General features: G+C 45.8%; 1 protein-coding gene across 2 annotated transcripts in view; it reads right to left on the bottom strand.

Annotated features, from left to right (window-relative positions):
- Positions 1–4986: 4986 nt before the first annotated feature.
- LOC109919199 (plakophilin-2) overlaps positions 4987–15782 on the bottom strand; it is a 45867-nt gene continuing 35071 nt past the window's right edge. For both annotated transcript variants that reach the window (XM_048607985.1, XM_048607984.1), the window contains exons 8-13: positions 14904–15062; positions 13924–14100; positions 12147–12300; positions 11060–11249; positions 9923–10010; positions 4987–7120 (exon numbers count right to left, since the gene is read on the bottom strand). In XM_048607985.1, the coding sequence (XP_048463942.1) occupies positions 7037–7120; positions 9923–10010; positions 11060–11249; positions 12147–12300; positions 13924–14100; positions 14904–15062 (852 nt within the window). In that variant the 3' untranslated portion in view covers positions 4987–7036. The remainder of the gene's footprint in view (positions 7121–9922; positions 10011–11059; positions 11250–12146; positions 12301–13923; positions 14101–14903; positions 15063–15782) is intronic.

Below are 15782 nucleotides of genomic sequence, written 5' to 3' on the forward strand. Positions count from 1 at the left end.
TTCGATGCTCCATCCAGCCGTGAAGAAGGGTAATACCCAAAACATTGACTGCTCCTTTCCTCCAGATGCTGCCTGGCCTGCTGTGTTCTTCCAGCCTCCTGTTTGTCTACCATGGATTCCAGCATCTGCGGTTTTTTTTGTCTCTAACCAATGTGTTACCTGCACTATGAGGAAAGATTGGATAGGCTGGAGTTGTTTTCCTTGGAGCAGTGAAGGTTGAGATGGAACTGAAAGAAGTGTAGCAAATTATGAGGTGCACAGATAGGATAAATAAGCACTTTTATTCCAATGGTATATGAGAGAATAACCATAGGGATACTTCTTGAAGGGCTGCAGACCACCTGATGTGGGTGACCCACAATATCACGAGGGAGGGAATTCCAGGAATTTTACCCAGCAACACTGAAGGAATGGTGATACGTTTTTAAGTCAGGATGGTGAATGGTTTAGAGGGGAACTTGCAAATGGTGGTGTTCCCATGTATCTGCTGCCCTTGCCCTTCTAGATGGAAGTAGTTGTGAGTTTCAAAGGTGATGTTGAAGGATCTTTGGCAAATTTCTGCAGTGCATCTGGTAAATGGTACACACTGCTGCTACAGAGCGTCAGTGGTGGAGGAATGTTTGTTTGTGGTGTCTGTCAAGTGGGCAGCTTTGTCCTGGATGGTGTCAAGCTTCCTTAATATATCGGGAAAATATTTCTTCTGTCTTGCCATATCACTTACCAAAGACAGGAAGTTTGTGATGGTAGCCAGCAAGCCTCAGTTACGTCACGGGAGGCAGCTTTCAGTCTGTGGGCCCCGGCACAGTAAGTCAATGCAGTCTCCGATATCAGTCCAGGGGCTGGGATACATTCAGTCAGCCTCTTGCAGAGGTCATAGGTAGGATCCTCTCCATGTAAGGAATGATGAGCCACATGTTGGGCAGCCCAACACCTGTCTAGACTCTATCTGCCCTATTGGAGGCTGTTTTCCTCCTAGAATGAAAGACAGATATTCTGGGAGATTAACATGGGCATCACAGTTGTTACTTTTGGTATAGGTGTTCCACATGAGTAACTAGGCAGTGCAGAGCGTTGGTGGTATTGGGCATGGGGTGAGTGACAACAACTGAGGAAATATGTTGAGTGATAGTGAGAGTGGTGGAGCATAAGCTTTGGTGAGAGGTGGGTGCAGTAGTGGATACACAGAGTGAGTGTGAGGTATCAGAGAAAAGGTGTTGGCGCTTACAGTCTTCCTACAGTGCTGGGCATTTCCCCCAGAGAGGTGAGATTGTACTGACCCGGGTAGCAACCCTGGACTAGACAGGCATTGTCTGGTGTCATGAACCCTTCTTGTAAGAGCAGCATCTTTTTATTTAGTGTTTTTCAATAATGGGGACTAAAATGAGAAAGAACTGTTTTAAAATGTGTTAGAAAGAATGGCTGCAGTTTTGAAAAGCAAATAACCTGAAGCCGACTGCGCACATTATAAACAACTGTTTGAAAAAGCAGGAATTGAAGCTTCAGATGCAGATGATTTGGAGCTGGTTGGGTGGGTGGGGGGAGGAGTACTGCAACAAGAAGTTGATTGCTTACTGGTCACCAGTCCATAGACCAATGACAGAGATCTGTTTGCCTGCTAACAGCTGTGCGATTGGTTCTCAGTTAAATTAACAGCTTGGTGCTGGGAATAAATTACGGAAAGGAAGAAGTGCTCAGTTCAACATCTCTTAACAGGTTGTGTAGAAAAATAAGTTAAATAAAAAAAAGGCAGGTAGGGCCCTCGTGTGGCACAGTGGTAATGTCCCAATCCCTGGAACAAAAAGTCTGGGTTCAAGTTCCACCTGCTCCAGAGGTGTACAGTAACATCTCTGAACAGGTTGATCAGGAAAATTGGATAAATTCTACAGTTGAGCCCTCAGGTGGCACAGTGGTAGTGTCCTTACCCTTAGACTAGGAGGTCTGGGTTCAAGTCCCAACTGCTCTAGAGGTGTGTAATAACATCATTGAACAGGGGGTTGATTAGGAAAAATAAGCAGACCGTAGGGGATACAGTGCTTTTTTTCCCTACACCAAAAATAAAGTGCTCAGTTTATCATCTCTGAACAGATTGATTAGAAAAATAGGTTAAATTTTTAAAAAATGACTGGATGGGGGACACTATTGTAGTGCAGTGGTAGTGGCCCTACTCCTGGACTGAGAGGCACAGGTTCAAGTCTAAAAAAAAAGAGCTCAGTTCTTCCCAGTGTAGGAGTGGTCTCTCTGTTCTCTGTAGTCAAAAACGCCTTGATGAAAACCAGTTTCTTTCTCCTGGGTCAGTTGCTGAAAGCTGTGACTTTTAACTGATAAGTCAATGACTTTTTATGAGTGAACCGGCCACCTTGTATCTCTTACCAAGCAGTAGAAGAAACCAGACAAAAACGACTGAAGCAAAGTGCTGGCCAGCACAAGAGACAAAAGTATCATCTCAACAACAAAACCTGGGAACAAAGACTTACTGAACTGTCTTTCCAGTATGTTCCCTCTACCTACTCTTGCCTGTTTGTCAGTCTGCATGTGCGTAAGGTGGAGTTTATGAAGGGATCAGAGTTTTAATCATGTTGTATGCTGATGGTTTATAACTGTTTACCTGCAACTAGAGTCTAAATAATAATTCTTGTTCAGTACAGAGAAACCTGGTCAAGCTATCAGCTTGTGGCTGAAAGACAGGTAAATTCAGAAACTTAGTGAATTCTATGAAGTCATTAACTTTTGTAATGACTCCAGGAATAATAGAGTTTGATTTCCAGTGCATTACCTCAGTGACGGCTGGTTCTGGCAGAAGAGGGCTGCTGACTTTTCCCTGTCTGTCAAGTCCAGGAGAAACATCAGGAACCATGCGGGGGACCTCCAGACTGACAGTGCTTGTCTGGGTGCACAAAAGCCTTTTAAAGGTGGCGTCGCTGCTGGTCATTTCCACGATATCCCAGGATTGGTGAGTTGTCCTGGGCATGGCGCGTGCTAAGATGGGGCTGGAGTCGGATGAGGTGGATGCTATTGGGATTGGTGTGGGTAGTGAATGCGGCGTGTCTGGTAAGATATATGGGATAAAACTCGCAAAGCATTGCAGTGACTTACCAATGTTTATAGAAGTAACATTGAAAGCATCCTATCTGGATGCATCACGGTGTGGTATGGCAACTGCACTTCCCAAGACTGCAAGAAACTACAGGGAATTGTGAACACAGCCCAGTCCATCATGCAGACCAGCCTTCCGTGCACTGACCCCATCTATACTTCCCGCTGCCTTGGGAAAGCAACCAGCATAATCATCCTCTCACATCATCAACATCCTTGAAGCGGAAACATTTGCAGGGCGAAGGGCAAAGACAGGGAAATTGGGACAAAGTGGATAAGAAGTCAGAACAGCGAGATGGACTGAATGGCCTCCTGCCGAGATGCAAGTTTCTGTGAACATGGTGCAAGCAAAGCAGCTGCTTGCGGGTTGGAATGTAACTTTTAAAAAATTAGAGTAAAATAAATATTAAATCTTTGTACACCTGCTGTGAGTTTTATTGTAGTTGTACAAAGATGAACCCATTGTTTGCTGAGCTCTATCAAGTTACACGCTTTGTTTTGTTCAGTCAGTTTTAAAGGATTTGTGAGGGTGGAGTGAATATTATTGCTTCGGGTTTCAAAGTCACAGATACCAGCGTTAAGGCAGCAAGCTGGTAGTGGTAGTAGGAACTGCAGATGCTGGAAAATCTGAGATAACAAGGTGTAGATGAACACAGCAGGCCAAGCAGCATCATAGGAGCAGGAAGGCTGACGTTTTGGGCCTAGACCCTTCTTAGTTATCTCAGGCTAGCACAGTGCCTGTAGTTTAGTTAATGTCAGCTTTGAATCGCCAGGTAGCGTACGCCACACGATTCGTGTTAGACTTGCTTTACCTTGATGAAGGTAGAAAAAGCAATTTCTAGCTGTCGTTCTAGCTAAAAGCTCCCTTGTGCAGTGGAGAAAGAGACCGTGGTGTCAGTTTCAAGGGCCTCTGGCTGAAATTAGCTCTGTGCTGAACGTTGTCTGCACCGGTTCCTTAGCCTTCAGGAAGATTAGGTCTGCATAAGGCCTAATGGAGGCTCCTTTAGGGAATTCTCACATTGGCCAGCTGCCCCGACTCATTCCACCTCCAAGTGGGCGGGACTGGCATCCCAGTACCCGCCCTGGTTGGGGCAGAATTCAAAGCAATTGAGCAAATCAGTGACACCACTGGGATCTTGAGATAACACAGTGTGGAGCTGGAGGAACACAGATGGCCAGGCAGCATCAGAGGAGGAGGAGGAAAGTTGACATTTCGGGTCTGGAGATTCAGAGCCCCCTTCCCCCTCCCCCATTTCTGAAGAAGGGTCCCAACCCAAAACGTCAACTTTCCTGCTTCTCTGATGCTGCCTGGCCTGCTGTGTTCCTCCAGCTCCACACTGTGTTATCTCAGATTCTCCAGCATCGGCAGTTCTTACCACCACTGGGATCTTGCTGTGCACTCTCCAGCCGAAAGGGAATCTTTCCCGTGTCTGTGTTAAAGCTGCCCGTACATGACGTTAATTAAAATGGAAGAACAGTCACGAACAAAGATTGAATATCTGTCTAGTGGGAACATTTCTGCTGACGCACAGCCTTTTGAAACCTGCCTTACAAGTTTTGGGAGAGTTTAGAGAAGTACACATCAACCGTAAACTGATTATGTGGAGAATCGAGATCGTAGGCAGGTTGCATCTAGAATGTTGACCCGTATTAGCCACAGGAGCCAACCAGTTTCTCCTTCTTTCAGAACCCCTTGGTGATTTTAAAGGCTTTTGTCGATCAAGCTGCCTTTCAACCCTTTAGACAGAGCACAGAGAGGCCCAGGCTGCTTCCCCCTCTCTGAAATATGCAAGGCCTCCACTCAGCTAATGACTGATAGCCAGAATGTGTCGAGGCTTGCACAACTCCCTACTGAGGCAACCCAATTTCACAAATGCAGCATCACACCAGAGGCAAAGGAGACAAGTTTTATTCATTGTCAGGTCAACTGCATAGGGGATATAACGTCAAAAAGACTGTTTATGTTTTAAACACCAAAACAAACTGAACTCTCACACACCCAACTCTCGAGGCTCAATCCAAAAACACATTGAGTTGATCTCTTGCAAAAAAAACCCACTTAATCCCCTCCAAGGATCCTCCCGCAACCCCCCCCACCCAAAAACTTACTGCGACATAAAAGTTACATGCAAATTAACAAGCTAACAAAACAAAAACCTCCCACTTTCAGTGGATGATCTTTCTGTTCACAGTCAGAGAAAAAGAGGGTTTTAACACCATTGTACAAGGCAGAAAACAGGCCAGTTAAGAACTGAAAATGTTTTTGGTGTCCTGTCTCTCTGTGCGGCCACCAGGTCACACAAGGTTCCTCTGTCACCCACGCCTGAAGTGGGCAATTGACCTCTGTGCCACACACAAATATGTAAGCTCGTGCCCACTTGGGGCTCTGTTTAGAAAGTTTGCCAGTGACTGCCCTCAGCGATAAGATGGGATCAGCCTGAATCCCACCAGAACTAATCCCCCCGTCGAGGCGCCTGCAAGAGACAGTGACCTGAAAGGGAAGTGTGAATGTTTTTGTTTCAAAATGCTCTGACTGGATTATCAATGAAGTTCCATTTGGCTGTCACTGCACACACTCCCCCATCCCATTGCCTGCACCAGTCACAAATTTTGGGCTATGGAATTTTACCGAACAGAGGGACACTGTTCAGCCTCTTGTGCTGGAGCTATAACTCTGAAAGAACGACACAATTCATCCTATTCTCCTGTCCTTTCCTCACATCCTAGATCTTTTTCAAATAGCCTTGACCAGTGATGGCCCAGTGGTATTATTGCTAGATTTTTAGGGCAGCATGGTGGCTCAGTGGTTAGCACTGCTGCCTCACAGTGCCAGGGACCCGGGTTCAATTCCACCCTTGGGCGACTGTGTGGAGTTTGCACATTCTCCCTGTGTCTGCATGGGTTTCCTCCCACAGTCCAAAAATGAGCAGGTTAGATGGATTGGCCATGCTAAATTGCCTGTAGTGTTCAGGGATGTGTAGGTTAGGGGGATGGGTCTGGGTGGGATGCTCTGAGGGCCAGTGTGGACTTGTTGGGCTGAAGGGCCTTGTAGGGATTTTTTTTATTAAAAAAAAAAAAATTCTTGACATCAAAAGCACCTTTCAAACTCCATCTAGAAGGACAAGGGCAGCAGATACATGGGAACACCACCACCTTCAAGATCCCATCCAAGCCACTCACCATCCTGACCTGGAAATATGGCACCATCCCTTCAGTGTCACTGGATCAAAATCCTGGGAATTGACCTCCACTTAGGGGTAGTGTGGGTCAATCTATAGTGCAGTGCATGGATTACAGCTGTTCAAGATGACAGTTCACCACCACCTTCACTAGGGCCAGGCAATAAATGACCACCTTGGCATTTATTTGCATTCCTCGACAAAATTAGTTTAAAAAAAACTCTCTTTAGAGAACAAACCCTGATAAATACAAATAAGTGAGTGCCTTTCAGAATATGCAAATATCAGACATTGAAATGCTAACGCAGCCAATGTATTTGAATAGCTAAAACTGTTTGACGGAGGAGGGATGCTATAAGTTAGGCATCTGCATTAAGCCTCCTTCTGAAAATGGTGAAGACAGTTCATATTTGAGCCAGTGGTTATTCAGGTTCCCAGCACAATAAAATGTTCCTTTTCCTCCTGGGAAGTTGAGGATTTGTAGCCGGAGCGCTAATCCATTGTCATGTGTTGCCTGGAGGAGGGTGATTAACAGCTTGTCTGATGTTGGGTCATGGTTACAGAGCAGCAGTAGTCAAACTGGCAGACAGGATTAAGGGAGCTGGAGTAGAACTCAGTAACGCCCTGACCTGTATTACTCAGTTCACTGCCAGGATAACCCAACAGAGGAAATGTGGGACCACCACAAAAAGAAACTCTTTCTCCCTCCCACTTCCTCATGGAAACAGGCTTGTTGGCGTCATCGCTGTCTCTGTCAGTCAGTCTCAGTAAAATGACTTCCGTTCGCGAGATGCATGATAGGCCTTTGTCGTCCGGTTATTGATAAAATCTGACTTTGTGAATCCAGCCTTCGAATAAAACAAAACAAATTCTCAATAACTAATGGAACAGGTAAGAATGGTCCCATGTTTCTGCAAATGCTCTGTCAACCTCAGGGAATCCCAAAGTGCCAACGAAATACTTTATTTTTGAAATGTGGTAACTGTTGCAGTGTAAACAACCTGGCCACCAATTTTGTGCACAGCAAGCTGCCATAAACAGCAATATAACAACGAGCAGGTATTCTGTTTCAATGTTGCTGATTGAGGCAGGATACTGATGAGAACACATTTTGCCCCTTTTTTATTTGGTCAATTCTGTGGAAGAGCTGGTGCCAACAAGATGGACCGAACAGCCACTTTATACACTGTAACACCTCAGTGAGGACATGGGCATCACTGACAAGGCTAGAATTTGTTGATAATCCCTAACTACTGGAATGGCTGGCTCAGTCTTTTCAGAGAACACTTCAGGCCACATGTAGGCCAGACCAGGTAAGGGCAGCAGACTTCATTCGCAAAAGCACATTAGTGAACCAAATGGGTTTTTACTATAATCAATGATCATTGTCATGGTCACCAACACTGAGAATAGCTTTCATTTATCAGATTTAAATTTCACAAGCAGCTGTGGTGGGATTTGAACCAGTGACCCCAGAGCTTTAGCCTGGCCCTCTGGATATTACCACACCGCCAACATCTGGCTTTTGAAATGGATGGGACAGAATGGCTGGCCAGGCAATGCCCGCGGCAGTAATCACATGCCACATGCTGCTCCTGGACCAGGCCCCTGCTGTTGCCCCCCCCCAACCAACACACACCTGCCCCTCCTGCGGCCCTGACCCCATAACCATGGGCTGGGACCTCAGCACTGCAGCCCTGCCCCCCACCCCACTGCCCCACCCTGATCCAAGCAGAGTGGCCCATACGTCAGGCTGTGTATGGTGGGCCCCCTGGAGGCTGGTTCCTGATGTAACACCCACCCACCCACCTCATCCTCTATCCCAGGCCCCCAATTATGAGGCAAAGTCAGAGGGCATAAAACATGAACCACACAGAGTAGGACTGGAGTCACGTGTAAATCCGGAGTACGCAGGGATGGACATTTCCACACTCATGAACCCGTTTAGTTTCTCAATCGATCGAGCAGGTTGCACAGGCGTTTTCCCCCTTGAGTTAGTTTAGTCGGCTGGACGGCTGGTTTTTGCGATGCAGAGTGACACCAACAGCGAGGGTTCAATCCTCACACCGGCTGAGGTTACCACGAAGGACTCTTCTCACTAAACTCTTCCCTTTGCCTGGGGCGTGGTGAGTTTCGGGTGAAACCATCATCAGTTGTCTCTCTCTAATGAGAGAGCAGTTGCGCACGAAAGTGAAGGTAAAGTCCAGCATAGGGGCAAGGCTGAGAACGTGGCACCTTCATGGTAACCTCAGCCTGTGTGGGAATTGAACCCGCACTATTGGAATTACAAACCAGCCATCCAGCTAAATATACCATGGTGGCTATCATACCAAAAACCTTTTAAAAATTTATTTAATTCCAATTGCAAATCATTCTAACCAATGACCCTGATTCCCCTCCTGAGGGGCAGAGGTTGAGGGGGAGGGGGCACCTGGTAGTGGATGCTGGGAAAGTGGGGGGAACATGTAGACTGGGGAGTTTATCCTCATCTCTTGCAACGGTTCCCAGGACTCGTCCTCCACAGCAGCAGCAGAAAAATCCTGGGTCTGCTGGGTTGTCACAGACTCTTCGTAAAGGTCAGGACCGCAATCCGCACTTCACCAGCGAAAGATAGCCAGGGATCAGGGATGAAGAGACATTTTGGAGGGAATTCCAAAGCTCAGGACCCGGACTGCAGAAGAGACAGCCATCAGTAACAGAGTGACTAAAATGGAGGGAATGCTAAGTGTTCAGAATTAGAGCAACGCGTACATCCCAGAGGGCTGCACGTTTACAGCAAGTTACAGAGATAAGGAAGAGGTAGGGCCACAGAATAATTAAAGTCAAGATGAGGATTTTCTCAAGTATACAGCACAAGAGAAATGGGTTCCAACTGCACCAAAATGAACAGTTAGTGTGTAAATTAGAAACGGCCTGGGCAAGAGGGGAAATTAGTTCATTCTGACGTGACCTTGACGCCTCGCTCTGGGGGTTAGCTCGAGAGGGTACCTAGTTTGAGGCAAAACGACATGAGTAATGATGCAAAGGGCACCTCATATCCCGCCTTGGGAGCCTACAACCCAATGGTCTCAATGTGGACTTTACTCGCTTCAAAATCTCCCCACCCCCGACCTCACCCCAAGACCAGCACCGAAGGGTCTAGGCCCGAAACGTCAGCCTCTCTGCTCCTATGATGCTGCTTGGCCTGCTGTGTTCATCCAGCCCTGCACCTTGTTGTCTCAGATTCTCCAGCATCTGCAGTTCCTACTATCTCTGATTCAATTTTAACACCCCTCTCATCTCCGCCTCCTTGACCTGTCCGTCTTCTCTCCCGCCTACCCGCCCCTCCCTCCTCACTGACCAATCCCTATCCCAACTCCATATCTACACTCACCTTTATTAGCTTCAGCCCCGCCTCCTTGACCGGTCCGTCTTCTCTCCCACCTATCTGCTCCTCTATCCACCTTGTATCACTGCCTCCCCCTCTCTCTGCTTATTTCAGAGCCTCCTTCTCCTCCCCCATTTCTGAAGAAGGGTCCAGACCCGAAACACCAGCTTTCCTGCTCCTCTGATGCTGCTTGGCCTGCTGTGTTCATCCAGCTCCAGACCTTGTTATGATGCAAAGGGAAACCAGGGTAAATAACTCCCATTAAAACAGCTCGTAAAGCTACCTTTTTGTAGGTACCATGAAGCTCCCGATGTAACCACAGGCTGTACAGCAGATTGGAGGCAGCTTTTCCGGCTGGGGTGGTAACATTACTGGAAAACAGAAGCACTGAGGTTATAGATTGCACATTATAACCTTACAATGTTACACAGCACAGAAATGAGCCACGCACTTCCACTGGTTCCCAACCAGTGCTGTGCTGTCTCTGAACGCCCTCCTAAACACATTTAATGGTCTGGCTTTTATATGCAATCCCCTCCTCCCCACAATCAGCTGGGGAACACCTTTAGTGTTGGTGGTGGTGGTGCTGGGGGTAGAGATGGTAGCTAGCCCCACCACCAAGCTGACCCCGTACAATTGTATGGTCTTATGGAAAACCTACAAGATTCTTACGGGATTTGACAAGGTAGATGCCGAATGGTTGTTTCCCCTGTAGGGGACTGTAGGACCAAAGGGCATAATCTCAGAGGGCCCACCCCTTGAAGACAGAGTTGAGAAGGTTTATGTTTCTCTCAGACAGCAGTGAATCTATAGAATTCTTTATCACAAAAAGTTGTTCGGGTTGGGTTATTAAGTATATGCGAGGTTGAGGCAGGCAGATTTCTAACTATCAAATCAGTCATTATCTCATTGAATGGGGAAGCTGGCTCGATGGGCTGAATGGCCTACTTCTGTTCCTACCTATTGAAAAGGTCGTCAGAAGATAACGCAAGTTTGATAGGCTGAACAGCCTCCTTCTCTATTACTTCATATTAGTAGATTAGGAGTGTCCAACAAAATGGACCCAAATGGGGTAAGTGTGGTAACAGTCCCATCAACTCAGCTCCGGCTGTAACACGGCAGCAACTTAAAGGATTCAATGAGTTGTGTTGTGTAAATATCAATAAGACAGGCCTGGCAGATGCTGATGTCAGAATCTTGCCATGAGCCAACCACAGGAGTCAACGGAAATAAACACGTTGAGGGAGATGTAAAGATGTACAGGAATTGAAATTAGGATTAGCTATTGTCCATTTTACACAATCACTCACAGCTAAAGCCATCCTAGTACCTGATGCATGTTGATCACATGTTCAATATTAAGATATTCCACCCCACCCCAGTATATTCGTGTATTGTCCTGGGTGTCAGTCCCACTTACCGGTCAGCATTGCTAATGCTTACGACTTTAGTCAAGCCTCCGTTCAGCACGAAGTTGCGAATATTTTGCGGGTTATTCTGAACAAGGTTGTTCAGCACATGGCAGATAAAAGAGAGCGTCTCATTAGGCATCGAAGAGTCTGTGTCTGATTCTGGGAGAATTGATATCAGGTCGGGCATGATCAGACTGGCTGGAGGAACAGAACAGCAGGAGAACAAATATTGAAGTTTCCGTTGAGTGTAAATATAAAGTCACCATAGTTTCACAGGACCAAAGGGCTGCTCTCATCAGAGAGAGATGAGGGGTGGTGGTGGTTTAATCTGAGGGTCACCGTGCCTCGAGTGAGGGTAGAGGTTAAGGACAGTCCCTCATGGTACCCTCAGCCAGTGCAGGAATTGAACCCACACTGTTGGTGTCACTCAGTATCACAAACTGGCTGTCCAGCCAACTGAGCCAACCAGCACTTGACTGAGGGTATAACCACTCAGGGCAAGTCGCTGCTGAGTGACTGCTTCCCACATGTAGTGAGCTTCTGACCCCCATTTGATCCTGGTGTTTGTGTCTGAAGCCTGTGGGGACAAATTCTACCCTCACTGACAGACAAGTTGTTGACTTTAGCAACTAGATCCCACTTTGCACCGGAGGGTTCAATATTGTGTGCACAGTATTCAATCCGTGGAAGCTGCCATATTGAAGATGGCTGCTCCCTATGCATCCAGAGGTGTAGGCCTGAAACTGGCTGTGTGTCTGCATGATTACTACAGAGGTCTAACACTAGTTTCAGGCCCCTCCACCAGACTGGATTCTTCACAAGTCACTTCCAGCAGATTTGAAAAAAAAATGCACTAGCTTTTTGTCCTCACGAGTGAAAAATGCTTATTGACGTAAGAAATTGCTTGTTGTGGTAGTTCTTGCCCGACTCTTGTAAGAGACCAGAGACTGAGAATTGCCTCAGTTCTGAACGGGCTGGGAATTCTTGTCCCATGCTTCAGGTGCAGCCCAAAGTCACACGTCGGCTCATAACGTGATTTAAAAAAAATAAATTTGCCACAAGCTATTTTCTATTTAGTAAACCACACCAACTCACTCAGTTCCTCATGGACTTTAGGGTTTCGCGACATGTTTCTCAATAAAGAGACTGCAGCTTTCTGTACGCTTGGCTCCTTCGAGTACAACATCCGCCTGATGTGCTGAAGCCCATTCTCTTTAGACGTGATAATCTCAGAAATGGTGAATCCCATCTGAAAGTGGCCAAAACATTAAACCCTATATCCTATTGTACATTGCTTAGTCAGTTCCTATCACTGCAGGGACAGGCAAATCTCAGGTGATTCATTAAAACAAAAAGGAATTGAAATGAATAAGATGTATTTCATCTGTCAATAACCTGCCCCATAGTGAACAATCCGTTTTAAAGTCTGCACCTCTTGGGGTGAATTGTGGCTCCTGCCTCTGAGCCAGGAGCTTTAGGTTCGAGTTCCACTTCAGGACTAGATGTATGAGGAAGGTGTATTCAAGTTAGTAGACTATCAACCAGAATAAATCTTTCTGACACAAACCAAGGTCAGGTGGTAATAGTGGGAACAGGCATGTGATGGAAAGGACATTGGAGACTTGATCATAATTATCCATAGCTCCAGAATATAATGTGTGTGTAAAAAAAAAAACATGCTACTGCAGTGACTAGAACTCCTGGAGTGGACTGCAACACAATACAATCCACCTCAGTAATATGCCACTGACTGATCACCATTTAAAAGCAACACCACTGCCACTATGTTACATAATTCTTTTTAAATGTAATGTCCTAATTTCACACAACCATTAGTGAAAGAATCATGTAGGTTCGTTATCTGCACATAGCTGTGTCTTCAAATAACACCCTCTGGGAAACTGTGTGTTATTTGTAAGCAACTAGGGAGGCTGGTAGTTAGGGTAATGGGAGTTTAGGCCCGTATGTGGCCATTAGTTGAGAGTATAGGTTTAAGGTTGTTCCTGCACTGTTATACTTCTATGACTAATACATCCCAAATAAAAGCAAAATACTGTGGATGCTGGAAATGTGGAACAAACACAGAGAATGCTGGAGAAACTCAGCAGGTCTGGCAGCATCTGTGGAGACAGAAACAGAGTTAACGTTTCAAGTCTGGTATAACTCAATTCTGTCCTGAAAAAGGGGCTCAAAATATTAACTCTGATTCTCTCGCCACTGATGCTGCTAGACCCAATGTAATGTACCTGACCTTCTATCACTGCAGCTTCTAACCATCTCCCTAGCAATGAGACAAATACATCATATCTTGTTGAGGAAGTTAATAATTGACAGCAGTTTAGGATATGCCTCCTTGAAATACAAATGTACTTAATATCAAAGCAATAAAATCCATACTAACTAATGTCAGTGATGTACAAAACTGATTTCACTAGGAGTGAGGTCACTAAGTAAATGTTGTGTCACTGGGTGATGGTTCTGTTTTGGAGTTATATAAATGCCAGGGGCAGAATGGGGTTTCTCAGAAACCAAAAACATGGGGTGGGAGGGGGTGGTGGTGTGGAGCTGGGTGTCTATAGAGCCCAGTGTTCTCAGGGCACGCCCAGGGTCCCAGGTCAGGAGCAGGATTGGGGTCTGTGATTTCTCTCCCTGCCTCTGGTAAACACAAATTCAATACTGATTTGTGGCCCAACTCCTGCAGCTGGGTCTATGAATTCTGAGCTAAGGACCCAGCCTGACCACCTTGAGCAAAATCTAGCTGGGTCTCGCCTTGCCTGTTGCAGTAATAAAACACTATGTATGCAACTACAAGAAATGTAAGGGATGGGCTGATGCCAATTCTAGACGCTATTTCCTGGAGGTTTGTTCTTACCGGTCCATTGCTGGCTGTAAGATTTTGGAGAGCCCCCAGAGAAGCCTCCTGGGTGCAGTTCCCGGTACTCCTCGCAACGAGAGAAAGGTACACCCTCACCACCAAACTGTGCCAAAGCCACTCAATACCCTTGGGATTCCTCTTCTCTTCCAAAGACGGAATATTGGCCATGTCCTCCTGATAGGATAGATTGAGAATCTATCAATAACTGGAAAAGAATCCACATGTCCCTCTGGTGTAAACATGGAATCTCTATTATAAATCTCTGTTTCATATCAGATTCAAGAACAGCTTCTTCCCTGCTGTTATCAGACTTATGAACAGAACTCTCATAAATTAGAGTCAATCTTTCTCTGCACCTTCTCTGTGGCTGTAACACTATACTCTGCATTCTGATCTTATACCCTGATGTACTTATGTAAGGTAGGATTTGTCTGGACAGCACGCAAAACAATATTTTTCACTGTATCTTGGTACATGACAATAATAAATCAAATCCAATGAAGGAACTTTAACATTATCTTAGAAGACTCAATATTTACTGGTACAGTTGTACACAGAAAAAGAGTTATGCCTGTTTGTTTAACTGATTTATTTCCAATTTTCGGATGATCCTATCAATTCTGGTGTTCAGGGGTCAACATTCATCCCATAACCAACAACACTAAAACAGATTACTTGGTCATTAACTCTTTCCTTCCTGACTTTTGTGGTTTCCTACATTACAATAATGACTACACTACAGTACTTCATTGCGTGGAAAACACTTTGGGACTGAGTTTCTGGAAGAAATGATACAAGCGTCATTTATATTTTCACAATCAAGCTTGGCTCATTTAATCTAACACTGCCAACCTCCTTACAGTTATAGTTTCCTAAAATTAAACGTTAAAAGATTTCTGTATGTGTACTCGCTCCTCAGGATTGTTTTGAATTGATGTAGCGTTGAGCCCATGATGAGGTAGAGAGTCAGCACTTACCTCCTTCAGCCGTGAACTCCAAACTCCAAAGCACCCTCCTGATTTCTTCTGTGATGAGGTAGCATTTTTCCAGGCCAGGGTGTCAGAGTAGGCACTTGGCAGCTCACTCTCCAGTTGGAAAGATAGGTTATGTAAGATGCACATGCAGTTCTCTGTTGACTGTGGAGAGAGCATCGAGATTTATTCCAGCCTAGTGTCATGGACTGAGCTGATCGCAAGGGGGTAACCACAGTGGGTTATCTCAAGGGGCAACTGGAAGGACTAAACATCTGTCTTTTTGAAAAAGATATTCTATCAGGGGAGGGCCAACATTTGTCACCCATTTCCCAGTTGTCTTGGAGAAGGTGGTGGTGAGCTGCATTCTTGTACTGATGCAGTCCGTGTGGTGTATAGGCACCCGCCCTCTTGTTAGGGAAGGACTTCCAGGATTTGGACCCAGCCACAGCATTGAAGGAATGGTGTGCGACATTATTCCAAGTCAGGCTTGGAAGCTTGCTGGTGGGGTTGTTCCCGGTTTGCACTGAAGATGGAGGCAATAGGACAGATTGAAGTAGGTCCAGAGACGTGAAGACTCACCAGCCTGGTCTCTAATACGGGCTTAAGGGCATTCAAGTCTTTGAGTAGCTGTCTGCAGCTCACTGATCTCAGGAACAGACTAAAACTATCTAATACCTTTCTCACAAAGGTGCATTTTAGACAGGCTAGCCACTTCAGAGAGGCAGGATTTCATCTTGGAAAAACACCTGATATTGTAGCCGGTGCTGTTATAACAGGGACATGCTGATGTGGTGGTAATGTCAGTGGGCTGGAAATCCAGAACAATGAGGTTGAAGGATAACTAATTATTACTCCTTTTTGCAAAGGGTGGTGGGGGGGGGT

The sequence above is a fragment of the Rhincodon typus genome, chromosome 18 (assembly GCF_021869965.1).
Source record: "Rhincodon typus isolate 14 chromosome 18, sRhiTyp1.1, whole genome shotgun sequence".
In the NCBI taxonomy this organism is placed as follows: domain Eukaryota; kingdom Metazoa; phylum Chordata; class Chondrichthyes; order Orectolobiformes; family Rhincodontidae; genus Rhincodon; species Rhincodon typus.